This window comes from Trichoderma ghanense, assembly GCF_004382785.1.
Source record: "Trichoderma ghanense strain CCMA-1212 chromosome Unknown scaffold_30, whole genome shotgun sequence".
Taxonomy (NCBI): domain Eukaryota; kingdom Fungi; phylum Ascomycota; class Sordariomycetes; order Hypocreales; family Hypocreaceae; genus Trichoderma; species Trichoderma ghanense.
This window is the reverse complement of record NW_027395693.1, coordinates 1-25,991: the sequence shown is the minus strand read 5'-3', so window position 1 is coordinate 25,991 and position 25,991 is coordinate 1. Positions and strand designations below refer to the sequence as shown.

Genomic DNA, 25,991 nt, shown 5'->3' with positions numbered 1-25,991 from the left:
CTACACCATCTCATCCTTGAACGGATCCTCGCGCAGCCTCGCGACGGGCTTGGCCGTCGCCACGAGCGGGATGTCGTCGATGCTGGACTGCGAGTGCAATCCCGTCGTGGACACGCCCTCCTCGTCGTCCTCGTAGTCGGCATTGTGCTTATGATGGTTGATGTTGTTGTTGTTGTTGTTGTTGTTGGTACCGCTGCGCTTGTGCCGCCATGTGCCGCTCGTGAGTGTTGAGATGTTGTTGTGATTTTGACTGCGATCGCCCGAGCGGCCGGACGTGGTGTTGTTGTTGCTGCTGCTGGCGTACGACGAGACTTTTCCCTTGAGGAGGCGGAAGAGGGGGCCTAGCGTGGGGAGGGAGGCGCCGATGATGAGGAGGGCGCCTTCGGCGACGCCAAAGATGTCGAGGTAGGGGACGGAGTCTTTTGTTGTTTGATTAGCGTTTCGGTCCCATGGGGCCTTGTAATTTTTGTTTTCGCTCCGATGACAATGCAAGTCGAGAGGGGAACTTACATGTCCGATCTTCAGCCATGCTGTTGAATGCCTCTGTGAAAACAGACAGCTTGTAGATCGAGACGATACTCGCCATGGCGCTGAGCCCAAGCGCAAAGCACACGGCCAGACGGTTCTTGAGCGGCATGTTGAGCTTCATGATGAAGGGGATCGGGTAAAACGCAAAGAAGAGGTCGAGAAAGGCCGAGTAGGCCGTCGTGGCAAACGCCAGCTTGGTCAGGATGTCGACGCTGGCGCAGGTCCCCTCGACCTCGGGATCCCACTGGTGCGCGACGGGCCGGCACTGGGCGAACCACCAGACGGAGACGGCGAGGATGCCGCCCTGGCTGACAAACGCCAGGATCAAGAAGGCGGCCATGGTCTTGGCGCCATAGTTGAGGATGCGCTTGAGGATGGCGATGATGGCGAACTTGGGCAGCGAAAAGGACCAGATGACGACGGCGTTGATGATGGCGTTCCACTTGATGGCGTGCTTGAGCTGCTCCGCGCCCAGCGTCTTCTCGCGGCGGCCCAGGCCGTAGCCTATGCCGATGCTCGAGCAGACGGTGCTGGCGATGAGGATGACGAGGCAGGCGAGGGTGATGGCATCGTCGACGCCGAGGCGGCCGTATCTGCCGCGGGCGAAGCAGGCTCGACAGACGAGGCGGAGAATGACAATGACTGTATGTCCGGGGAGGGCGAGAAGAGCCAGGCCATTGGATCAGCAACTGGGACAAAGAGACACGGGCGGAGAAGGGGCATCAGTTGGGGGCTTGACAAACAGGTGGAAATGGCGGTTAGGGACCAGTTGACTGGGTTGGCCACGACGCCGTAGTCCTCAACTACCCCAAATCCCATTTGGTAGTGGTGTTGCGAGCCCGATTACCGTCCATCCATGTGGTACCCGAGTCCACGGCCGAATTGCGAGTTTGACTTGACGAGGCACCTGTTCTCTTGGACTCAAGGGAGGGCGACCGGGAGGGAAACGATACTAATAGGAGCGGGATGCACCCTGTACTTGTAGTAGCAACTGCAGGGCTCTCACCCCCAGATGGGTCGAGAATCGGGCCAAGAGCCACACGGGACTTTCGTTACCTCGTATGTAATACTACCACAGACAAGGGCCGTCGTTTCTTGGAAGAGGCAGAGGCAGGTAATTAACGAGAGCCGGCCCCAGACGGCCTCGTGCTCCACCCCTTTGAGCAAAGCAAGAGAGGAAACGGACGCCACCGCTAGCATTACCGATGGGGGGGGGGAGAGAGCCTCATGCCGGGGACGTGGGATGGGCAGGAAGGGAAGCGTGCGAATGCACGTCACAGCGTTCAGCTTCATGCCACGTTCAGGAACGGCCGCCCGTCGCAGTCGACGAGGAACTGTGGAGCGAGCCGTGAGCGGGCTACTCTGGTCAGTAGCCTTTTCGGGGCAAACGACCCCCGGCCTGCGTCGTGCTGCGTCTCCATACCCAGGCACTGCTCCGTTCTCCGTGCAAGTGCTTCGTGAACCTGGCCCTTTCTCTAACCATGGCCTGCCTTCTCCTTAACATGCGCGCCTCCCGGTTTTCTGTTTCTGTCACCGTCGCAATAAGGCACAGCCCGACGGCGAGCAGTGAGAGAGAGCCCTCGGATACTCCCGTAAGAGAGCTGATGATGATTTCGTCCTCGGCCCCAAATTGGGCCCCTCCCCTCGGTCAGAAATCCCTCTCCACCACGGCCACGCCCGTCGCGGGCTCGAGTTGTATCATCTGTAATAATGGCCTCGTCGCCAGAGTCATGCAAAGGCCAGCGCTATGAAGCAGTTTTGCCATTTTGGAAGATCAGCGCCGCAAGCGCGCGGGGAATATTGGGCGTAGTCTGGCGATAGTGCTTCTTGGTACACCTCGTGCAAAAGCAGCATAGCGGCTAGTCCTGCTAGTAGTCTGCAATATAAAAGCATGTATGCGATGGCGGTGTCGACCAGGCCGTCATTTGTCTGTGAGCTCCCGTCGTGATTCTTGTGCATGGATACCTGCGCATCCCGTGTTGTCTCTTTGTGTATGTGTGTGTGCTGCTCTGCCTCGTCCTCATCCTTCTAACATCTGTTGCTGCGCACGTAGTAGTCCTAGAAAACGGCTAGGTCTAACATCCCAGGCCCAGCACGCGCCAGGAACCCAGCGTATGACCAGGTCAGATTTGCAAGGTCGCGGGTGTCCTTGTTCGCCCCCCCTGGGCATTTCACGGCCTTGTGGAGACCTCGGTCTGCAACAGGCTTGTCGGGCCCTCCGCGATTGGGTCGCCCAAAGTGCTGGCAGAGGCTGGCGAGAGTGCAATAGCCAGCCTGGTGCCTGTGCTGCTGCATATCGTGTAGCATTTTCCTCTCCAAATCTGCCTTCAATCAGCATGTCGTAACGACGGCTTCTGGAACATACATCTTCGGTCTCAGGGATGAAACAAGGCATCAAACACAAAAAAGCAACGAAGCAATGGGATCAAAGAGTGCACAGGGGGGGAGGGGGGGTTTCTGCCTTGCATCTTGGTGACATTCGATTTCAATCTCGTTTAACGATCGTACCAGGTCGATCCGATGCTGCTAATGCCGTTTTGCAGTCGTAACATGCGACATGAAAGAGGAACAGCCAAGGACCAGAATGACAGACATGAAGCAAAAAGGAAAGAAAGCAGACGCCAAAGAAAGGGATCATGGACATAGTGGGAAATAACGTCCAATGTGACGCGCCATCGCCTATTAATAGCCTGTCATCTGGAAAAAGAAAGGAAAGGGCAGGAACAAGAGGAACAAGGCCTGCTGAACCGGAGGGATCACATTCGAAAGGGGGAAATATGCCTGTGCTAAATATGATTCTTCCTCCATTGTAATCTGGTAAAGTGGTCGTCTACCCAGTAGATTCTGACAAATCCAGTCTTCATGATAGGAGAGGCGTGCTCTCGGTGTATGAGACCTGCCAGGCACCACAAGCACCGGGCCCGTCCACAGCAGTCGTCGATGCATCCGATCGAAAGAGCCTTGCCAGACATTGTTGCAGCGGCTGATCGGCGATATGTCGAACAAATGCTCCAGCAATGCAGGTGGCCTTTGCGGAGGCCCAGCATGCTTACGACTCGGCCGTCCTGCCACCTGATCCGTGCATCTCTGACGGATCTGGAGCCGTAATGCCAGCACTGCCTGCGAAAACGCGTGGGAGCACGTAAGGGCAAAAGATCAGCGTACGCGCAGCCCTACGGCGAGTCAAGTCCTAGGAGCAGTGGCATCAGACGAGATGCGATGTAACCTGTCATATTTCCTCCGGAGCAGCCACACGGCGTGCGAGTGACTGCTGTGTGATGGAGCGTCTTGCATATAATCACCGGTGTGTGACACACAATGCGGGCGCCAGATCGTGATTTGACTTATGAGAGTCGCTGTCGAAAGAGGCTGCACTGATGGTTCGGTTGCGACAGCAACGGGCGCGCCAAGATGCTTCGGTGCTGCCAAGTGTCCGGTTGAAAGCTCAGCTGCCTGCTGATGTCGATAGTGTTTGGTTCGTATCTTTGCCATCGCTGTGAAGGAAAGGCCGCCTTGGATGCTGCAAGTGTTGGACTCGTCCACCAGCGACTCTCGCGCCAATACTCCACCGCATCAGCAAAAGAGAATCCAAGTTGTATGAAATGGTGAGCCATTGCACTGGAGAGAGAGGATCCTCGTCCACGACAGCGCTCACAGTGCTTCGTGCTCATCGCTTCTTCGGGATGAGTGCAGTGGCTGACCGGTGTGGGAAAGGGATATCAAGTCGATTGCCGGTTTGTGGCCAGCTCTTATAGCCAATACTTCTGATGTAGAAGCAGATTGAGTTGGCTGGAAAAAACAAACATGTCAAGCTGTAGACCGTAGGTCATTGCAAAGACACGGTCGTCCAATGTCGACATCAAACAGCCTCAGTTGAGCATGTGGTGGAAGCGAATCTGTCTCCCAGAAGCCTGGCCGTGAAGCTGACCCGTCTGTGTCCGTGCATCGCTCACCATTCTGCCTGGTCCATCAGAACTCCAGCTCTTCCACCTCCATTCCACACGTCACGCACGTCTTGACCGTCATGCCCTCCTCGTTCTCGACAGTTCGGCCCCATTCGTGCACATGCCGTCCTCCTCCGCCCACGGCATCGCCGAATTTGCTCGGCGCTCCGTTCTTGTTCCCCAGCGTTCCGGCTTGCCGTCGAAATGCTTCTGTTCTCGTCTTGCGCTTGAGGTCCAGCAGTTTCTCTTTGAACTTGGCCTCCTTGCGCGCCTTCTTTTGTGTTTCACGCCGCTCATACTCGGCATCCAGTGCTTCTGCCGATCCCCATTTCGTACCAATGGCATACTCTTCTACCTGGAATCGCAGGAACAGCATCATGTCGTGCCAGTGAGATTTGTGCGGATTTGGCTTATTCAGGTGCGGTAGCAGCTCAGGATCCCGCAGCTCAGCTGTCAAAAGACGCAAAATGTCATTAGTTTCCAATATCCCACCAATATGAGAGAGGCTTGACTTACGATCTGTCAGAAGGTAGTCTTCTTTGCACTCCGTCTTTGTCAACAAAGAGTATTTTTCGGGATACTTGTCTTTGCATTTGTTGCACACGCAGACGTGAAAGACCTCTTCCCAAACAAAGTCGATTTCCAAACTGCCGCACTCTCTGCACTTCTTCCTCGTCTTTTGATCATCCAGAACGCTGATGCCCGGCTCAAAAGGCCCTGCTTTTAGTCGCCTCAGGTTTTTGAGCGTCTTTTGCCTCTCCCATTCTTGAATCGTCATGCCCTTTGGCCTCTGCTCGTCCACCTGGCCGGGCTTCGGAGCTCCCAGAGCATAGTTGTGAGGGTCGTCCTCCATGGAAAGGAAGCCGCCTTTGGTATCTGTCATCGAGCTCATGTTGTAGTCCACAAACTTTGTGAACTTGCGTGCCGGTCGCAGGGCCGCCTCGTCGCCCGCATTGCGCCCATCACGGTTACTTTCTCCTGCGATATCTCCGGTGGAAATCTCGGTGTAAGTCCGTTTTCCGTTGATGGGCTTCGAGACGTGCACGTTCTCGGTGGGTATGAAGCCGGCGGCCGACTTGGGGAGCACCGCCGCAGTTCCGGAGGCCCGCTGCTCGGCTTCTCGCTGTTCACGGATGGCTTTGGCTCGGAGGCGACTCTCTTCCTACAAGATTGTTTTCAGGGTCAGTCAAGGGCTCTCGCGCGCATCTTGGTGGCCAAATATACTATGCGCCTGGTCATCTCTGGAGTTTGCGATGACGCAACTTCCGGTCTGCTCGGAGCCGGCGGCGTGGTTGGACGCTCCATCGCGGACGATTCGAGAGTGGTAAAAACGACGCTGACGGTTCAAGATTTTAAAGACGATTGATTGACTTCAAGAGAGACCAGATTTACAGCAGCGCATGGAGTATGAAGCCGGTCGCTTTGGGTATTGAAGGATGATGATGCGCGAGGGGCAAAGACGTGACCGGGCAAAGTGCGAAAATCGCCCACTTAACGCGAGGTAACGTGACTTGACTACAGACCACGCTTTACTAATGAGGCAAGACATTGATGGCTCTCGCGGACTCTTGATGGCGAATCTGTAGGATTTGCCACGGACTCTTCTTACCTGGACTAGTGACAGAGGAGTCAGGTGTGCCATCGTGAATTCGGATGCATTGAAACATCAGCTGCATAAAGCACTGGTCGTCACTGGGAACGTCAACGGGGAAAACAGACAAACTTGTTCAGACAATCGCCGGAAGCAAAACCAGGTACACCCAAAGACGATGCGCCGGGCGATATATTCCCAAATCAAAGGTAGAACCTTGTACCCATTATGAAATCCGATGCCGCGCCCAAAAGAGCCCTTTTTTCGTGTCCGCTCAAATATGGTACATCTATTCTAGGGAATCGTTTACTCCTCCTTAGCACCGCCACGGCCGGCCTTCTCGGCAGCCTCGACGGCCTTCTTGTCGCTCTGGACGGTGCCGCTGGCACCCTGCATGGCGCTCATGAAGCCCTGGGCCTGCTTGAAGGGTCGCTTGAGATCGCCAGAGGCGGGCTGGCCGTAGATGTGGATCTTGGCGAGATTGCTCTCGAGGACGGACTTGACGGGGATGATGCTCTGGATGACCAAGGGGTTGGTGTACTTCATGTACAGGTGCATGAAGGACATCATGGCGATGCCCATCAGCTGGCCGCGCCAGGCCTGGCGGAGCTGGTTGAGGTCGTAGGCGTGGATCGTGGTGGTGACGAGCTTGCCCTCCTCGGAAGAGCCCATGGGCGCCGGCTCAACGTACTTGAGGGTGGTCATGTCTAAAAGCGGGAAACAAAGAGACAAACACGTTAGCAACCATTTACTGGACAAACAGCTGCGAACACGTAGCATCGAAGCTGTCGCGTGTTGTCGACTCAAAGAAGCCCATGCGGAGCCTTACCCTTCTTCTTGTTGATCTGGATCTGGATGTAGAAGTAGAGAGCGGCGATGAGGACATTGCTGGCAATGTAGATGGCGCGGACAATGTTGAGCACGTTCTCGTCTTCGAAGGGGATCCTCTTGGTGACCTGCATCATACCAAGTATGATCATCAGGTTGGTGCTGGCGCCGGCAGTTAGCGAGCTGCTCCAATGCAGACGTCTCCCATTGTCGGCGACAAGTCATCCGTCGCTTTGTCCCGCCCTCCTGATGTCTCGCCCTCCCGTCTTTCGCCTCCGCGACAAAGAAACGCCGTCAGGACGTGGACCGAGCTCGTGCACTTACATCTGCGGACTGATGGCCATTGTGTCGACGACTGCAAGCGCAGTGATGCTAAAAGAGGGATTCAAGAAATAGAAACAGAGGAAGGGCCCGTGTTCTGACTTGGCGAGCAACGAAACGGTCGTCTTTGCTGGAAGCGAACAGCTGGTCGTTTGAAAGGTCAAAGGTCAAGGTTCAACGTGTCGTACCAAAGGCTTGTTCGCTTTTTTCGTTGGGGCTTCGCTGGCCTTTCCGGCGATGGGCTGCACCTTTTTCCGGGGGCGAATGAGGGCCGCCCCGCTTCCCTCCGATAAGGAAATAGTTGAAGGTATCAATTACAGGCGCTATTCCTTTTGCTTCCGACGCCTTCGATTGGCCGGATTGGGTTGCGCCTCTGTTCAATGGGATTTGTTTGCCCCAACTCGGGAGCTCAAGCACGACCTCATCTGTGCTGCTCAGTGTCATTGTCTCCAAAGGATGAAGATCACGGATCGTCTACAATAGAAAATCCCAGGCAGACATTGCAATGACTACGATGATGCCTTGGAGCCCCTTCATCTTTTGTCTCTTGAAACTCACGTCCACGCCGGAATGAGATCTAGCTCCAGACGGTTCAATGCTCTTTGTGCTTTCAATGAGACACCACCAGCCATGGCTCAGCAACAGACCAGCTCGACAAGCCATCAAACCCACGGTCATTTCTTTGAAAGGGTAACATGACAAGAGTACAGTCAAAACATCGTCATACAATGCTTGCGTCTTCTTATCCGTTCTCCAATGAGAATGCATGGGCAGCAGTCTTCAAAGACTGCGCGGTCATGAAGCTCTGTTCAATCATGTTTCCCACCTCACATCATGTTCTTCATTGAGCTCTCTTGAACAGACAAAGGCTCAAGCCCTCTGTTTCAACAGCACGTCAAGTGGCGATATCCAAAATACCAAATAAGCTGTCAAGGCCACCAAGTTGAAGTATTAAAGATGGGTGATATCTCATCGTCAAAATGCCATTTCCATCTCAGCATCACCACCACCATCATCACCGCCGCCACATCGAGCCAAGACCGTTCGCCGCTACGGCATCACAGCTACCTGCTATATGCCCTCCTTTTTCAGAAATATACTCGTCAATCAGCGACCGAGAAGAACCCGAAGGACCAGCAGCATGCACGAACACCACTGGGAATGGCATGAGAGCTCTGATGAGTACAGCATGACGCGAGTTCGTAGGACGGGCGATGGCTTCCCGCCTTGTGGAGAGGATCCGTGGTATCCTTCAGGCTGTGGTCAACCAACCGCGATCATAGTCGATGGTGCACCTCCTGGAGCACCGCCCGCACCTCCGCCTGGAGGTTCGGGACCTCTTGGACCTCCTGCGCCTCCAGGAACTCCCGGACCTCCCGGACCTCCAGCACCTCCTGCTGCCACTGCTGCCGGCTCTCTTCTTGCCACGGTCAACATATATTCTCCTACGCCGCCAGCCCCAGTGCCGCCGCCGCCTCCTCCTCCTCCGGAATGCTCTCGATTCTGCCTCAGGGTTTTAGAAAGAGAATTCCGTTGGGGCCGCGAGAACAAGAACACCTTTGAGCTGGACATTGGCCCCAGAGCCACCATCCAGAACATCATGAGGGCCTTCGACTCCATCTACCAGGGCCGTTACAACGTTGAAGTGCTCGTGGTCTGGAGAGGCAGCAACGGCGGCTGCGAACCACTGAGCGCCCGTCTGACGCCGGAGCAACTGAGGGACAACGCCTCGTACCTCAAGGTTTCCCTTACGCCCATGATCGAGCGCCCCTTTATTCTTCGGCGTTGACTCTGAGCGTTACAAGCGTGCGGCCTACGGCGAGGTGGACGAACAGGATGCGGGATGCAATGCTTGCATGGGGACTTGTGACGACCAGAGTGAGCACGGGCGCTCGTTGAGGGTTTTGGCTTATACTTTTGTTTTCCTTCTTTGGCTTGTCTTTTGTATCATGTCTCGGTTACTCAATTCAAACAATATTTCGCTGGCGCTCGTACTCGTTCCTTTACCTGTTGTGTCACGTACGATCCGTCTTTTGTTACCATATAGGATGCAAGTGGAAGTTGTCAAACCTGGTCCAAAGTGACGTGACTTGCGCGGAATTGGTTTCCACCAGTCGGATTCATCAATCACAAACTATCCAACTTCTGTCGTTAGATTCCGAACAAATGCACCATTGCGTGCACATGATGAATGTTCCCTGTAAACCAAGGCCCAGGAACCAGGGGCCTGGTGAATCACTCCACAACCGGCAGAAATCTGGCCGCATCGACACATGGATGCAGCTGTTTGTTGAAATGAGATCTATCCGTGACTCACTGCGCCCACTTTTCTCTAGGCAACACACCAGGGTGGTTGGCGGGTTTGACAGCCAAGTTGACAACTTCACGTTGGATTTTCTCAACCAAAGGCTCGTCGTTTTTGTTGGCTATCCCCCCCGAAGAGGTCAGTAGTGACATCAATCGAGTACCCGTTTCAGCGTTTGCTCCGTCTTCTTGGGAACTTTTTCTCTTTCTATATCCGCATATCGCCGCTACCCCTGTTGACGGACCCAAGTGTCGTGGATTCGTCGATTGGTTGACATAAAAAGCGTGGAAGCGGCGGCCACCGGTATAATCGAGCCAGTCGATTACTGTTCCTTCTGTGGTATCACTCGACAGTTTACAGTCAGTTTATTTTTTTTATTTTTTTATTTTTTTTTTTTATTTTTTTTTTCTTGCTCTATTGGTGTTCAAGATCCCAAGCCCGCAGACTTGCACTTACAGATTGTCCGCTGAGTTCCGTACAAACGCATGACTCAAGCCAGTCTATCCATCTGGTATACTCTCATTGGATGGAACCCTCCATACTTGACACAGTTGGCAACAGTCATTGCTCGTTCGTTCACTTAAAATGGGCATTGGATGCCTGGGCAGCCTTCCCATAAGCTGCAAAGGAGTCAGCTCCGTCTTGGGTGCGCTTGTTCTGAACGACTTTGTATCGACGAAAGACCGCGTGACTGGTAACAATGATCGCTGTGCGTCAAAGTGGCTGCATGCGCTCTAGCAAGGGCTCTTGCGCCGGAGGATTCACATCAGCATTGCATGGACGTGCATATGCAGAAAATCAAGGGCGTATATGTATTAACTGGGCTGCTGCAATTAGCAAGAGACTTTTTCGATCAAGTAAGTACTTCCTTGCATATACCTTCGGGTAGATGTCACATGAAATGGATGTTATTGTCTTGAACACATACCGTATCATTGTTGACCAACCCCAGCGATTCGGATCCGAACACAAATCCACGGCTCCATGTCCGGACGGGGGGCTTCGGCTGTGGCGCAGGCCGTCCACGCCACCAATGGTGCCGGTTCGTGTCCGTCTGTCCGTTTACCCAGAACATCCTTCTCGTACGGTAGCCTCGTATCGCGGTCAGTCACGTCTCTTGTCTCATCATAGGCGCTTTTTTCATCCTCTCATATCGTATCAACATCTTTCTGAGCAGGACGAGACCAAGATCCTAAGGACTGCTTGGTTATGGCTGTTATTCGAGACGTGGGATGCTGATTACGGTTACGTTACCCGGTAAGCATAAGGCTGGAGGGATTTTGGTGGGACGGCGTCTGTAGTTGGATTTTGGGACGTGCGTGTACATGTATCTTGCAGACCAGTATGTGAAAGCTCTGTGTTCTTCGCAACCACGAGGAGCCGCAAGGCGGAAAGCAAGGTGTTCTATCTCTTGTACTGACCCATCGTATAAGCGCGGACACCACGGGCTAGAACGGTGAGGCATACAAAGCATGCGCCGGCAAAAAAAAAAAAAAAATCGGAGATGAGTCGAAACTTGCTTGCTCTAAAAAGCCATTTAGCATCATTTCAAATTATCCATCAAATAGGCATTGGATCCGATCACCTGGGGGGCAAGGCTTACCAGGTCCTCGGCCTCGCTAGAGATCAGAGCAGGAGGATCCCCTCTTCGCGGCGATCAGTGAGATTCTCACGCCCAGGTAGCCGGACGCCCACGGATCGTGATTTGTGATTTACGCCTCTTCTAGGTAATCAAGATGCAAATCGAACACTATGTCCCTAAAGAATAAGAGGAATCTGGGAATACACAAAGCAATACCTGTAAGGAACCCTGCAGCCCTACGGGGCTCACCCAGCGGAAGGAATACAGACGCAGAGGAGCCGTGATCACCACATACATAGGTACAGCGGAGTTTGTACTCTGTTACATCTCACTCGGCACGCCGTACGATTTGCCAGTCGTATAGCCGAAGCCAGACGGATGGACGGACTGAAGGATGAGGAGCAGCCGCTAACAGGCTCAGCCCGTGCCTGAACCAAAAATGCGACGCTACGGCTCTACTCCTGCCTGCTGCATAGGGCAAGATTGCAATCCTCCCATTGGCACGGGCGGCTCCGGAGCGGCGCAGGTGACCCGGCGCAATGGCTGTGCTGTTGGCTCTTGGTAGGGTGGAATGAGAGTGTAGGCGCGTATTCTCGTCGAGCAAGCTGAACTGCAGCCTGTGCCGTATGATCTCTTTGACATGTTTTTTTTTTCCCTTGCCTCATCCACTTTGGCGGCCGGTTCTGTTTGGAATGATCATGTCTACAGTGAGAGAGTAGCCGGAGATGCGATATTCAACAATGGACTGCGTCATACCGATGTTGTCATCAAATGGACTGTAGCGAGGCCTTTTGTCTTGGCCAAGCGTCTGATCCTGGCCTCCCGGCTCCGAGATCCGGGCCCTATGACAGCATTGGTCAGTTATATGAAGCACCGCCAAGAGGATAATCCTTGAGAACAGGTCTCGAGCTGCCATGCGGATACAGTGTCAAGGTACTATTGGATGGCTGGTATGTCTCTGTTGACAGCTGTCTCCAATGCTTCAACTGCTCTGGTTCCGGGGAGACTCCGATGCGTCACCAACCCTGGCCCTGTTTAAAAGCTCGCCTCAAACAGCCACACTTGATCTCCCATCTCTCAAAGAGACAAAAAGGCCATGTCAGTAGCTTAGAGACGCTGATGCACAGCCACAGTCTTTTTGTCAAGCCCTTCCAATGGTTGTATGTGCCATGGAAAGGCAAGCAAGGTTCATGTATGCCTCGCTGGCCTCGGTTCGAGCGTCTATTCGCACCAAGGCTGCGGACTTTTGTTGTGGCACGCAAGCCACGCCTTTAGACTGAGATCCTTTGTCAGAAGCCATGTCAGCTATTATCTTCTACCCATTGATTCTCCTGTGCTTTGCTCCTGGCTTTTGGTTGCCCAGTCATGGTGCTCAACCCGTACTCCGCGGAGAGTTGACTTTATGTCTCGTACAGGCCATTCGTTCTATACGCACCCCCATCTATGACTCTTTCCGCCGCCTTGTCTGTTAATGCCGGTTTCCACATCTTCAAAGCCAGTGTATCCTCAATTTACCTTCCTTTCAAAGAACCCTTCCATTTCATGCCTTTACTGCACATCTGTTCTCATCATCAGACCAGTTCTCTCAGCAGTGCAATCAACTAAGTAACCGCCAACTCCCCTGTAACTGCTGTTAATTCTGCCGCTCTTTTGGGCAGCCCCACCCGCGGGAGCCTAGCTCTAGCGCCGCCAATTCTCCACACAAGCCCACCCCTCATTACCTCCAGCTGACAAAGCCACGGCCTGGCCAATCGCAGCGCCCGGCTTTCGTCTGGCATCTCTTCCCTCCAGACTCCGCCCACGAACCATCTCGAGCTTCGATTTCTTGCATCAACCGCCTGACGTGCTGCGAACCAACAGACAATCAGGCTGCCGGATGTCCGCACCCCCTCCGACCGGCTCGGCCTCGCAGGCTGTACTCCCTCCCTTTCAGGATGGCGCTCCCGGATCTGGCGCAGGGCCCTGACCGATCCAGCCAAGAGTCACCACCATGGCCTCTTGTCTGCCGTGCTGTTCCCTGAAGGGGCCAGGGGTAGAAACGACATGGTCAGTGGAGAAGGGCCGTGGCTGCCTGGCTGGCTGTTCAGGTTGTCAAATCCTCCAGCAGCCGGGTCGAGATATAAGAGGCCATGTTTGGCCTGAATTCACAGGTTGCTCTTGCTGTTCAGTCAATACGTTGAATTACATTCACAGACATCATCCAGACTCTTGGCCAATTGAGCGTTGCATCGTGGGATTCAAGTCATCATTGTCTCTGTCAATGCGCAACTCCCTTGCCTCTCAACTGCCTCAACACCCTTCCCATCGTTACCACCCACCTATAGCGTCTCTATAGGACAATCGAAGCACTTCTTCTCTTCGTTTCATATTCAGTTCTTGCTCCTTGCGTCGCTGTACCTGAAACTAGTGCTATACAGAACAGACGTCCAACGTCTATAGCCATGTTTAACACATTCAAGATTGACCCTGAGACGAACAGCGTCCAGGAACTCAGGCGGGCCTCTGATCCCATCTCAGCCCGGTCAAGCCAGCACCAGGCGTGCAACAACTGCCACGCTAAAAAGGTATGAAGCCGCAGCAAAGGCGCCGCTTCCAAGGGTTGCTCTCGACACTGTTGACGATCCCGCGCTAACACTCCATCCCCCCACGATTAGCTCAAGTGCAGCGGCGAAAAGAGTGGCTGTGAACGCTGCATCGCCAGCCAGTTGCGATGTGAATACACTCGCTCTCCCTCTCGCAGAGGCGGCAGGAAATCCAGCGGTAGAAACTCCACTGACAGCCGTGGCGGATCGGAGCTGGCCGGTGGCGACAGCAGCCCTGGCAGCCAGTCTGGCAAGGCGAGACACAGGAGCAGCAAGCACTTGCATCCCGGCGCCAGTAGCAGCAGGTCCAAGGCCTCAGCGTCCAGGGACGAAAACTATGGTGATGCGTTGGACCTATTGGATCCCACGACGTTGGGTCCTGACGATGGCTTCGACCTGCGCTCCTTGTCTTTGGAGGCTTCCGACGGTGGCTATGGCAGCAGTGCTTACTACAACCAGCAGCACCAGCACCAGCACCAGCATGGTGCAGGAAGCTGGCAACACATGTCCTCCAACGACCAGTACGGCAACTTGTCTGGCAGCTCATACATGGGCACTCCCAGCTCCAGTGGGCAAGACTACGACGTGGATTACTACGGAAACTATGACGAGTACGGACAGTACCATGGTCATCAGAACGATCCTCGATACTGGGGCGGCGGCCAGCAGCAATAGTCTTGTCCATTCCCTTTCTTGATGTTTGCATTGCGTCGTATTTCTCCACGACCTTTTCCTTTGTTCCTCTCCTTTACTTTTCACATGCCGAGACCAACCCCCTGGCGGCCATGTAAGTGAGCGCCTGGGGAGAAATTCGGCGATTTCAGTTTCATGCCTAGAATACCCTTCACAGCGGATACTTGTACATTTAGAGGTCCCTTTCTTTCTGCTTTTCTTTCTGCTTCCTTACCACCCCCCCCCCCCCCNTTCCCCCCCCCCCCCCCCCCTCTTTTCTCGTCATCTTCTTTTCCTTTGCCTCCGTCTCCTTCTGGTCGCCGCGAGTTCCTGTTTTCTCCCTTGCAGACGTATGCCCCCTGCAGCTGCTCAGCTCAGGGAGAACGGGGTCCTCGATTGGGCCGTGTACTTTTCTCCTCTTCTCGCAACTTGATAGAGCTTCGCCGGTAATGGGCTTATGATTGGATGATATTCTGGATTGGCTATAGGCCATTTGCTTTCCTAAGCGCAATCATATATGATGTTACATTTGGATGCGCGACTCGTTCTGGTTGGATGTACTATACTGTTCCTTTGTTCACTTCATTGTGGCAGCCTGATGGAACAACTGGCTCTCTATCATCTGCAATTGTAGCATTTCCTCGTCATGTGAACGGATTGACTCATCCCAGAAACTTATTTGAGTCAAACCTATGCCTCAAACAACACAAAACCATACGCAACAAACAAGTGCCATCCAGGCATCCATATTTACTTCTCTCAACATCAACAAGAAAACCATCACCCAACGCAAGAAGGATCGCCTAACGCAATAAGGATCGGATATATAACGCCGAAAAGGCGTCAGGAGGCATACGTACTGTACGTTATCGGAGAATTAAAAGGAGGGTGGTGGGTAACGTGATGACACTGGGGTACGTCAACCGGCTCTGGGAACATTTCAAGTCAGCCCTGCGAGGCACGTCATTGCGTTGCATTGGGCGTGCTGTAGAATATGAAAAAGAGAGGAAGGGGTCTTGAGGACACCTTTTTTGGTGGATTGTGTAGGGTGGTATGTATAGATTGGTATGTTTGGGCTGGGTTGCTGGTGGGCGGAGGTGAGGTGCGTAGGACGTTGATGAATGTTGGATGGAGAGCTTTAGGTAGGGTATGTATTGCGCTGGAAGTCATCGTGGCTGCGTTTACTTGAAGAGCCGTGATCTGTGTCTTCTTTGACGTATGTGAGATGGTTTTGGGAGTTGGAGGTGGATGGGGCGAGGTGCCGGATACGGGTGGGTGGTTCGCCATGTTGGGTGCCTTGCATGGGTGATGCGAAGATGGTGTGCACGAACTTGTCGTGATGGTTATACATGCACACACACACACACACACACACACACACAGAGAGATACTGGTGACGAAGTTATGTATCAGCTTATTCTTATATTGCAATACGCCGGACAGATGATGAAGGAGGCATTGCACGTTGAGATGGGTAAGATGGTATACGGTACGTTGTACCGGGTAGACGCCCTTTCATGTTCTGTTCCATTATCGCTCAAGGTTCACGTTGGGTGTGATCTCATGAGATCAGAGACAAGCAGCTTGTATGCAAGTGTGATCCTTCGGCGGGGCGCATATTCCAAGTTGTCATGGCTTCTTCTGCTGCCTCTTTGCGTAGTGCAAACCAAAATACGAACTCGATGCCAACCAGGACAAAGAATGAGCGAACCCGAGAAGAAGTCACGCGGACAGAGTGAATACCGCCACGAGGGCTGCCTGCGGCGGTGCATCACGGCTTTCACGTCAAATACCTGTCCAACATCAGGCGTTTGTGCGTAGGCAGCAAGGGATCCCTCGGCGACAAACGCTCAGTTTGTAAGCCGAATCCTTCGACTCGGAGTCACGCAATGAATCATTCACCCTCTAGAATGCAAATGATGCCATGCTCTATGCTGTGCGTTTGTCTTCCACGACGCGGGCTTCCAGGGGAGCCTTTGACTTGGGACGACTCGCGTCCAGGTAGGCCTCGTCGTCATCCCTGATGGACCTGAACAGCGCCCTCGCAATGACCAGCCGCAACACAAGCGACAGCAGCGAAGTAAGCATGATGCCACACGCAGCAAGGAGCTGGATGCCAATGTACTTGCCCGTGCCGTTCAGAATAGCACCCGAGACCGGCGGCCCGATGAGCGAGCCTATCCCCTTGAGAATCGACACCATGCCCAGCCTCGTCCCCAGCCGGCTCATGTCAGGCGTGATGGACGTCAGGACGACGGACCCGAGGGCCACGACGCTGCCGGACCAGAAGCCGTACAGGACGGCAAAGGCAACGTTGCCGGCGGCGTTTGTGACGCTGATCCAGTAGAAGACGCTGGCGCTGCTGAGGGCGCACACGACGACGTACGTGTCCAAGGAACCGACTCTGTCGGCGACGAACCCGGGGATGATCCTGCCGGGGATGGAGGACGCGTTGAGGATGGGGAGGAGGTACGCCGCCAGGGCGTGGCCCTGCATGCCGTGCAGGAGGGCGTAGCTCTGCAGGTAGTACGGCGGGTTGAAGAAGGAAAGGTTGTTGAAGAAGATGGCCACGCAGTAGAGCAGGTACGTTCTCTCTTTAAGCGCGGAGGAGTCCCAGAACCAGCGGATCGAGAAGCCGTTGTGCTGCCAGCCGGGCTTCTTGTGTGCTGCGGCCGCGCGCGGGCGGATGATGACGAGCGCAAACGAGCACATGGCAAACGCGACGAAGCCCATCGCGCGCATCGTCCACCCGAAGCCGATGGCGGGCCGAAGCCTCTCAAACATGAGGGGATACAGCGTCGCGCCGAGGCCGCTCCCCACGGTGGCGAGGCCCATTGCCCTCGCCCGGCGGCGCCTGAAGTACATGGGCACGATAGCGATGGACGGGATGGACAGGCAGCACGTGCCGAGGCCGAGGCAGATGCCCTGCGCGAGGAGGACGTGCCAGTAGCGCGTGCTGATGCTGGTGAGCATGAAGCCGAGCGTGACGAGGAGGGTTCCCGCGGCGAGCAGCGCGCGGCAGTAGCCTGCGTCGTAGAGGGGGCCGATGAGGGCGCCGACGGACATGAGGCAGAAGACTTGGATGGAGCCGATCCACGAGATGGACGAGGGGGAGGAGCTGCTGAGGAGGGCGGTTTCGTAGTAGGACTGGAAGACGCCGAAGCTGTTGAGGAGGCCCCTGGACGAAGTGCCATCGTGGTGTGGCCACGGTTAACACGCATTCTTCCGGTGGACGTTATGAGATGGTGTGGTGGAGAGCGTACAGGTGGTTGAAGTAGAGGAAGAAGGAGGCTACGACTTGGAGCCATGCTTGCAGTCCGCCGTCTGGAGGCGCGTTGCTCTCGTCGCTCTGGGTCTGATTCTGGTCTTGGGTATCCTGCTCCGGAAGATGTGCCTCATGGCGTGTTGACTCTTTCAGAATGCCCGCATCAGCATCGGCAGCACCGACAGGCAGCTCGGGCTGCAGCTCGATTATCGACATGGCCGGGGTATCGCACGCACAGTGAGCGGCGTGACGAGACGAATCATTGTTCTATGCTGCGCTGTCTCGGTGTCCAGTTGAGAAAGGACCAAGAGGGTAGATATGCGCGCACACCCGATTGTTGATCAGAGAGATTGGGAGAAGATTTTCGCCGCGGAACCGGCTCGTGAGGTTGTATTTCCCCGCTGGAGAGCGACGTTCGGCAATGGCACTGAGATGTTACGGCATTTGATGGGAGAATGGGAGGATGGGAGGGGGTTTATGGGTGTTGTTGGGGGGGTTTTTCGCTGGGAATAAGTCGGGGAGGAGGACGAGTCAAGCTGTGGTGGCTGGTGCTTTGCGGGGGAGTGAGTGATGAATGAGAAATGTCCGAGATGTAAGTCTATGGATGTTTGCTTCATTGGATTGTATGAGGACGTCTCAGATGATGTAGTTGGCTTGGACAGCAGTTTTCTATACCTACAGATACGTGTATGAGTGAGCGTAACTTGGATGAAGTTTGTCAAAGGCCAAGGCTGGATTACAGCAGCCACCCATATCATCAACAGATCGGATCTCCGAGTTGACCAAATCTAGAGCACGAGCAGATGCTTCGAGCGCCCAGATCGAATCGCTGGCTATCTTATATTACCAGCATCGAGTTTGTACGAAGCATGCTACCCATGATGCACACGCTGCGGGTGCTGGGAAGCCTCACGTATCCGCGCCTCCTGTGTCTGTAGCTCTTGACACCAGCAGGGGGCCTCACTCATGGATGAAGTCGAATACTGGGCAGAGATGAAGACGACAAGACCAGGGAGGAGGAAACGGGGAAAGGCAGTTTACCGTACATACTTGCGTGCATGTGCAGCTGCAGCACCTATGGCATCATCTGACGATCCTTTAGGCGTTTCGTATATACTTGGTAATTCTCTGCACAGCGAACATGTAACGACGAAGGGTCGGGTCTGTCTCGCTCTCTGCTTTGAATACTTTACCTGGCTCGCCAGCAAAGGGGGACATTTCCCCCGCGGAACTTCCATCCCCTACGGAGGAATCCCACGGCTGACGACAAAAGAGAAAATACAATGGACGAGTGAGAGGGTGTGCTGCTCCATCGTCTCTCTGACATACCCGCCGTTCCATGTTGTCGGTGCCGCTTCGGCCTGGCCCGTTTGTCATCTTTCGACCTCTTGAGCCGACATCCCGAATGAATGTACGAGTATCAAGCTTGGTTTGCAAATCTATTGTTACCTACGGGAGCAGCGCAAACATACGCACACAACAAAACCAATCATGCGCACACATATACGACGCCTATCACTCAACACTATGCCCAAATGGTGCCCGTATTAGCCCAATGTGTGTCTATATTTACTCTGCGGCCCCTAGGTTCTTTGCAAACCGCTTTTTGCCTTTCTCTTGTCTCTTCATCAGCCCCCAGCTCCAGCTCCGTCAACTATTAATACTAGTATCAAATTCTTTCTCTTCCGTTTTTTTTAGGGTCGCATCGAGACCCGCTGGTGCCGGGCAGAAATCTGGGCTTGCATGGCTAGCTTGCGGCCGAGGCGTGAAGCTCGGTGACGGAAACTGGCAGCTTGTCGCGTGTTTTACTCCCAATTCAATTGCCCATGTCCGATAGGTACTTGTGTTGTATTAAAAAAAGAAGAATTAAATCAAAGGGAACGGGGATTGCTGGGATTTGAGCACTCCTGAGCCCTCGGCCCATTTGCCACCATTCATCGGAGCACTTGTAGAGAGCTTCTGAGGTGCCAACGTGGCTGTTCTCAAGGGAGAGAAAACAAGGAGCAGGAACAGTTACAGCATTCCAGCGCTTTGCGGGAAGCTCGCACAAGTTGTGTTCCCGTCTCCGTACCAGAAATACATGCTATGTTTGTACTGTCCAGCCCCCACGAAAGCTAATATCGACCTCTGCAGCAGGTATTGCTGAGACGCATCAAGGCACTGTGTCGCGTGGCCCTGTTTTGGGCCCTTGTCCCCATTTGCCATTTTACATCAATGGATGTCCCCCCAAAAAGTCAATTGGCGCTTCGCTGCAAAAAAGACGCCCGAACTCCGTGGTCCCTGATATTGGAGGGCATTAATTAATAACGTCCTTGGACGGATTGGTAATGCTGCCACAACTGCCGGCGCGGGCAGTAATTACTCGGGTACAAGTTCAGATACTGGAACCCTGTGATTGTACTGTAAGGTGTAGGTAAAGTCACGGCTAGAATGCGTTCAGTCTGGAATTGATTCTCGTTAAATTAAGGTATGTGCGTGCCTGCTACTGCAGCCTGTCCGCGTCTAGAGTGTGAAAGACGTGAACCTTGTCGTTGCAGTAATTACGGCTTTGCGGAGTATCACATCCTTCTGGAGACGAAGACGACAGCCGCCGGCCGACCGGGCCGTCTTCTCGTCTCCCTTTTGCGACCGTTTACGGAGACTTGGGAGAGCATGTACTTGTGATACCACCCACCACCTGAATGTACTGTAGCAGGTAGCAATTACATACTCGGTAGGTAGGTTGTCTAGATCTCGCGAGCCCCTATTCTTCGCCTGTTCGATGTCTGTTCTATGGGGTAACACCGCCGACAGCTTGGAGCTTGGGCGTGTGGCCTCACCTGACTGCGTTTTTCCCCGTATCCTCGCATCTGGAGGTGAAGCAAGAGAGTGGACGAGGGCATGATAATTATAGGCCCTTGTTGCTGCGGCTGACGAACGGTTCGTAGGGGTACATGTCACAAGCGGTACGAGCACGAATGTGCGAGTGAGGTGATGCGCAGGTTGGTGTTGGGAGCTGACGGCTCAGGCGTGCATCTTTGTGCATGGCGATGAAACTATGCGGTGGTGAGCATGACCAGTTGGGAAGGTTGCAGAACAGTAGTTGGCGAAAGTAACCGCATCTTCGGTTCCCAGTCTGTACTAATGCACCTTGCTTGGCCTCATGATGCATCAAATAAGCTGTGTCAAGCGTCTCCCAGCGACTTGGGACAGCCCAGCGTGGGGGAATAGACAAAGTATTGCCACATTCGCTGATTTGGGGGTTATTTCCGCACATAACAGTCTTGGTGTTCCAACAACCCGATCTCCGAGCTTCGTTCGTTCGATGAGGAGGCATCGCGAGAGTTTCTCGGAAGTGAGCTGGGCAGTTTGTAATGTGCTCCGGAAGATTCTCGATCCAAGCTTTGAACGGGCAGCACTCGCTGCCGCCACAGTTTCTCCAGCCAGGTTGATCAGTGAACGGAATTTGATATCATCATGCAGCCCGTCTATTTTTACATCATCTCATCCTTCAGCAGGCGCGGGGTGACATGTGAGGAAACTCCCACACAGCAGGCTCTCTCCACAGCCAATTGCCAAGCTTGCCCCCTTGCTTGGGACCTGACAATCGCATCGGTGCTAATGTTAAGCAGAGTGTAAAATGATCAAGGTCCGCGCGTACCTACTAGTATGCTTGAATCGAGGACCTACCTATGAAATGACCCGCGTGCGTCATTTCCGCATCAAGACATTGATGAATGGGTAGGTATTAGGCATAGCGGAAATCCGTGTATTTTGGCTGAGCACATTCAAATGAACACCTCTGCCGCATGCTGGAAAAATCACAGTACAGCAACTACGGCGAATGAGAACTTGCAGCAAATATCGGCCGTCGAATGATATGACGAGTCGATGTGGTCGGTGTCTCAGGGTCCAATGACAAGTCCACGTCGGGCTTATTATCTGTCGGAGTTATTAGTGGTCGTTTTGCCTCAGTGGCTCCTCGGACGTGGCAGCTAATAATCGAGACATGCACACGAGCACCAGATCGAATACGTAAGGCTCTTGTTATGCTACATGACTACAGTCCCTACAAGACTAGCTTGAAAAAGGAGAGTGAACATGATCAAGGATGAGAAAAGTCGAGAGAACAGGAAGCAGGAACTGTCACTCGCTTGCTGTCACAGAAACGGTTCAGATGCTGGAAATTAATACCAGTCGCGTGAGCACCTCCCAGCCAAAGAACAACTCCAAGTCACTGCGTAATCCCGCGCATGCAATCATTCGTAATGCACTGTACGCGCTCTGCAGCCTCCCAATCAAACTTGCAGGCCCTCTTGATGGATGTTCTTTGCGATCCATCAGCCCCAACCTGAAGTCGTTCTACCTGCAGCATTGCCCGTATTTACGAGCCATAACGCATCATGAGGAGGCTTTGTGCATGCAGGTCTGCATAGGTACCTTACACAGACCTCTTGAATTGGATGGCCTGCACGCAGTCAAGGAGCAATGAGACTACTGGACATGTGAGCGACTGGAGCCAAGCCCAACAGCCCCAGCCTCCCAGGAGTTCAATCCTGCCCACTGCTGAGAAGCTTGCCACAGCAGGAATAAGGGGAGAAAAGCCTGCGGACGCTCCCAATCCACCAATTCATTTACGGGGGACTAACGGTTTACTAAGTCGTGATGTGCAGAACGCAGCTGAGGGAGCGATGCGTAGATCAGCGTACCTCGGGTCAATTGTTCAATCAGGGCCAAGGTCTGCCACAGTGGACGCGTCAGGGCTTTGCTCGGAGAAGTTTCAGCCATCAGGAGATGAACATCTGATTGACACGGGACAACTTAGTAAGCCACTGAACGCACAAGTGCCAGCAGCCGTGGGAAGTGTTGAACGCTCCTGCCATGGCACAGCACTAACCGCGACTACCTGCAATAAAACCACTCTAGCAGCTCCTCGCCGTCTCTCCAGCTTAATCGCGAACACCGACCGGCACGCAACTGGAAAAGTGTTGGACGATCCGCTGCAGCCGCGATCCGGCAAGGGAATCCGGCGAGTGTACCTCTACATGTGCACCTCAGGAGGGATCGGCGCCAACAGGCCCGGCCAGTCAATGCCAGCGACCGCCATGCGCTAAATTCATCGCTAAAATGAGCCCGCCAAATGGGCAACTCAGGTGCAGCTTGTACCCGCTACTCGCCCACCCGTGCCAGCTTGTACTGACCTGATGCGGGCTTGATGCACCCCACCCTTCCAGTGCAAAGGCCGCACCAACAGCCTGGCCCATCAATTCCGGCCCCAAACCTGCAAAAAGGGACTCGGGCCGCCCAGTCAACAGCGAGCCCTGCACAAGGTACTGTAAGCTGCCTGGACAAGGGGTGGGGGGTCTCTTTGAGGATTGCGTGAGGGCACTGGGACCTCCGCTGCTTGGGAGCTTGCAGAGCATGCCTCGTACAGGCTACGCCAATCAAGTTGTGCCCGCGGCTGCATCCTCCGGTACCCGGTACTCGCTGCGCTATCTCCAGCCAAGTCTCGTCTACCTCGCTTGCACGTCGCGCCTGTTAACCCCGTGCCGGCCCCAAGGGCTGCTCGCCTGGAGCAAGTACTTCGTACCCTCTGTTTCCAGTACCCTCCACAGCACTTTACGCCGTTAGTGCTCCAGAATCCCCCCCATGTCCGTCCGTCTCAAGTCGACTTCAGAACCTTGGCCTGCGATCTCCCTCCCACAAATCCTCCCACTCCCACGCGACCTTGCCTCTTCTTCCTGACCGAAGCCTGCTCTCGCTCGTCCCTTTTCTTCCTGACTCTTTAATCATCATACTCGCCTTCACTCCCGTCACGATGGCTTCTCAACTCTCGCTCAATTCTTCCAAAAGAAATCCCGTCCTCCTGTAGGCCCTCGCCCTACCCGCGGATCACGACAAAGGTAGAATTACTTGTCGACACCGAAAACCTTGATCCCAACCTTATCTACAACTCTCTTCCTCTCGGACCCTTTGATACTCTCCGACATACCTCCTCGAACATACTTCCATACCTTCCGATACTCTCCGCATCCTTTTCTTCTCTTCGGTCACTGGCTCAAGTGTTCGATCTTCACACAATCTCGGACACTGCCCGTAGTCGACCGGCAGTGGCTTGCTTGCCTGCTTCGAACCTCATCAATAACTCATCTCTCGTCGTCCTCCGGATTTTTAACCGCAGAGCTCCATTAGCTTGGCAGCTGGAAAGCTAAATCCCCATTCACCAAGCAACAGAGCCGTATCGCGCCCTAAGCTGGTCGGCATGGCACTCAATATCCTTTCCGACAACAAAGTCGTTCCCTTTGTGTCCGAAGCAGCTTCTCTCACAACATCTTCGTTGTATCCGACACTGAGTCGGTCTGACGAGCGCGACCTGATGTTCGAAACCTCGTCCTTTATTGCAACTGAGATGAAGAGCCACGGTGCCGTGGACGAGCAGCCTGCCAGCGGAGAAGAAGCCCCCTCGCGCCTTCAGCGTCGCGCCGTGGTCCAACAAGTATCATTATCCTCAACACTGCCCAGAGGCCATGTCACATCTGGTGAGTTACCTATTTGTTCAATGTCTCTTTCCATTGGCGATGGTTGGTGCTGACCATGATGCCAGAATCTGCACCAGACGGGTCATCATTGTCAACTACGTCACATACCTCCGACATCCCCCTGGCTCCCATAGAGGGCAGACCTGTCAATTTTGGCTTGGTCGTCCCTGGTGTCTACCGCAGCAGCTATCCCAAGAAAGAGGACTTTGCCTTTTTGAAGGGCTTGAAGCTCAAGACGATAGTGTACGTAGCATCATCACCTCAGGCTCTCTACCCTCAAAGCTAACCATGCAACAGCACGCTGGTGAAGAAGGATGAGCCTGACCATGAGCTCGAGGCTTTTGTCGCCGCCAACGGCATCCAGCAGGTCATCTTCAACATGAAGGGGACAAAGAAAGAGCCAATTCCCCCCAGCACCATGGCGGCTATTCTGGAAATCGTCCTCGACCGTCAAAACTACCCGCTCGTGATCCACTGCAATCACGGCAAGCATCGCACCGGATGCGTCGTCGCCGTCGTTCGCAAGCTTTCGGGCTGGAATCTCGAGAGGACTCTCGATGAATATAAAAGCTACGCTACCCCCAAAGTCAGGGAATGCGACGTCGACTACATTACCGCATTTCAGCCCAGTTCTCTGGAGATGATTCGGATTCGCCCAGCCCGCGGCGAACATGGGCGCTTCAGCCCCCTGCAAGTGCGGTCGTTTATCAGGACTTTGATGTTTACAGTGGTGGTAACGTCAATATGGCTCTTCTCTGGCTCTCGCATGGTTGTCCCCCATAGCAATCCTCCCAGCTAAGACATCGATTCCGTGCGAAGACGAGAGCAGCATTGTGGAGTGTGCTTGACAAACCTACATGATGCGACAGGCGCGATTGACCGGTGTTGGAATAATTGTTCACAAGCGAGAGAGCATCAACGGATATGGAGAGCGAGACGTGGATGAAGATATAGAGCGAGGTACGGAATATCCCTTGTGTTTGGTGTTGTGGGAAATGCACAGTGGGACAAGTATCCATTGGATCTTTTGGGTTGGCTGGGGACTGGGCTCGCAGAGATTCAAGAGCTGAAACCGTCTGCGAATTGGCGTTTGGATTCTTTTACTTTTCTTTGTTTGTGTGGTGCGCACATGTTGCAAGCGGTAGCACTAGTGGAGAGAATAGACACGGTACGCTGTGCAGGTTACAGTATTTGACTGCACCATCGACCCTTTGTCGGACAGTATTTCCATGCTGAGAGCATGTCTGTAATGGCATTGACTGATTTGATATGTGATGTGCGTAAATTCGTGTTGCACGCCTTCATGTGCAAGCAATAGTAGGTAGGTATTGTACACTAGGCCCTGGTGATTACCCAACGCCTCTCTCAAGTCTTCCATCAACCCGTCTTCTTCTTTCCCATCCATCCATCCTTCTGATGCTCTTCCTTCATCTTCAGCCTCATTGACGACAACAACGCTCACTTCTTCTCCTCAAACTGCCCCCACCGATTCCTCCTCAGCCTCTCCTCCCTATCGCGATCCTTGCTCCCATGCAAATACACCCACCCGCCGGCCACGCAGTTGGCCGCCCCCAGACCGACGGCGGCCCCCCGGACGATGCCCCTGATGGAAAATTTGGCCCTGAAGGACTGTCTCCGCCGGAGGGCGAGGAGGGCGTAGAGGCCGGACCAGGCGGCGGTGAGGCCGGCGCTGGCGGTGGGGTAGCCGGAGAGGTTGAGGTAGCTTGAGAAGAGGAGGGTAGGGGTGAAGAGCGTTAGGGGGAGGGAGGGGGGAAGGGATGATGCTGGTGGGCGGATGGAGTTAGCGGTGTTTTTGAGTATGAGAAATGGGGAAGTGTAGGTTTGTTAATGTGGT

The 25,991-nt window shown here is 54.0% G+C and overlaps 9 protein-coding genes across 9 annotated transcripts; 4 read left to right on the top strand and 5 right to left on the bottom strand.

Moving 5' to 3' along the window:
- CCMA1212_010716 (uncharacterized protein) lies at positions 1-1,347 on the bottom strand (the record flags this gene model as incomplete). Its single annotated transcript, XM_073707750.1, has 3 exons — positions 1-419; positions 511-1,170; positions 1,272-1,347. 3 exons carry the CDS (start codon positions 1,345-1,347, stop codon positions 1-3), a joined length of 1,155 nt encoding a protein of 384 aa, XP_073553738.1.
- A 3,150-nt stretch (positions 1,348-4,497) lies between these two features.
- Positions 4,498-5,777, bottom strand: CCMA1212_010715 (DNA repair protein RAD14; the record flags this gene model as incomplete). The annotated part of the gene is made up of 3 exons (XM_073707749.1): positions 4,498-4,922; positions 4,989-5,634; positions 5,697-5,777. The coding sequence occupies 3 exons, from the start codon at positions 5,775-5,777 to the stop codon at positions 4,498-4,500; spliced, it is 1,152 nt and encodes a 383-aa protein (XP_073553735.1).
- Positions 5,778-6,369: 592 nt separating this feature from the next.
- On the bottom strand, positions 6,370-7,637 carry CCMA1212_010714 (Inorganic phosphate transport protein PHO88; the record flags this gene model as incomplete). Its single annotated transcript, XM_073707748.1, has 4 exons — positions 6,370-6,770; positions 6,893-7,053; positions 7,216-7,263; positions 7,630-7,637. 4 exons carry the CDS (start codon positions 7,635-7,637, stop codon positions 6,370-6,372), a joined length of 618 nt encoding a protein of 205 aa, XP_073553736.1.
- Positions 7,638-8,353: 716 nt separating this feature from the next.
- On the top strand, positions 8,354-9,001 carry CCMA1212_010713 (uncharacterized protein; the record flags this gene model as incomplete). The annotated part of the gene is made up of 1 exon (XM_073707747.1): positions 8,354-9,001. The coding sequence occupies one exon, from the start codon at positions 8,354-8,356 to the stop codon at positions 8,999-9,001; it is 648 nt and encodes a 215-aa protein (XP_073553741.1).
- A 4,539-nt stretch (positions 9,002-13,540) lies between these two features.
- Positions 13,541-14,356, top strand: CCMA1212_010712 (uncharacterized protein; the record flags this gene model as incomplete). Its single annotated transcript, XM_073707746.1, has 2 exons — positions 13,541-13,663; positions 13,754-14,356. The coding sequence occupies 2 exons, from the start codon at positions 13,541-13,543 to the stop codon at positions 14,354-14,356; spliced, it is 726 nt and encodes a 241-aa protein (XP_073553742.1).
- A 1,921-nt stretch (positions 14,357-16,277) lies between these two features.
- On the top strand, positions 16,278-17,626 carry CCMA1212_010711 (uncharacterized protein; the record flags this gene model as incomplete). Its single annotated transcript, XM_073707745.1, has 2 exons — positions 16,278-16,289; positions 16,355-17,626. 2 exons carry the CDS (start codon positions 16,278-16,280, stop codon positions 17,624-17,626), a joined length of 1,284 nt encoding a protein of 427 aa, XP_073553739.1.
- Positions 16,283-17,834, bottom strand: CCMA1212_010710 (Riboflavin transporter MCH5; the record flags this gene model as incomplete). Its single annotated transcript, XM_073707744.1, has 2 exons — positions 16,283-17,531; positions 17,617-17,834. The coding sequence occupies 2 exons, from the start codon at positions 17,832-17,834 to the stop codon at positions 16,283-16,285; spliced, it is 1,467 nt and encodes a 488-aa protein (XP_073553740.1).
- A 6,025-nt stretch (positions 17,835-23,859) lies between these two features.
- CCMA1212_010709 (Tyrosine-protein phosphatase SIW14) lies at positions 23,860-24,935 on the top strand (the record flags this gene model as incomplete). The annotated part of the gene is made up of 3 exons (XM_073707743.1): positions 23,860-24,136; positions 24,202-24,379; positions 24,434-24,935. 3 exons carry the CDS (start codon positions 23,860-23,862, stop codon positions 24,933-24,935), a joined length of 957 nt encoding a protein of 318 aa, XP_073553760.1.
- A 659-nt stretch (positions 24,936-25,594) lies between these two features.
- CCMA1212_010707 (uncharacterized protein) lies at positions 25,595-25,918 on the bottom strand (the record flags this gene model as incomplete). The annotated part of the gene is made up of 1 exon (XM_073707742.1): positions 25,595-25,918. A coding segment is annotated over one exon (324 nt), but the record flags the coding sequence as incomplete, so codon positions are not given.
- Positions 25,919-25,991: the final 73 nt, after the last annotated feature.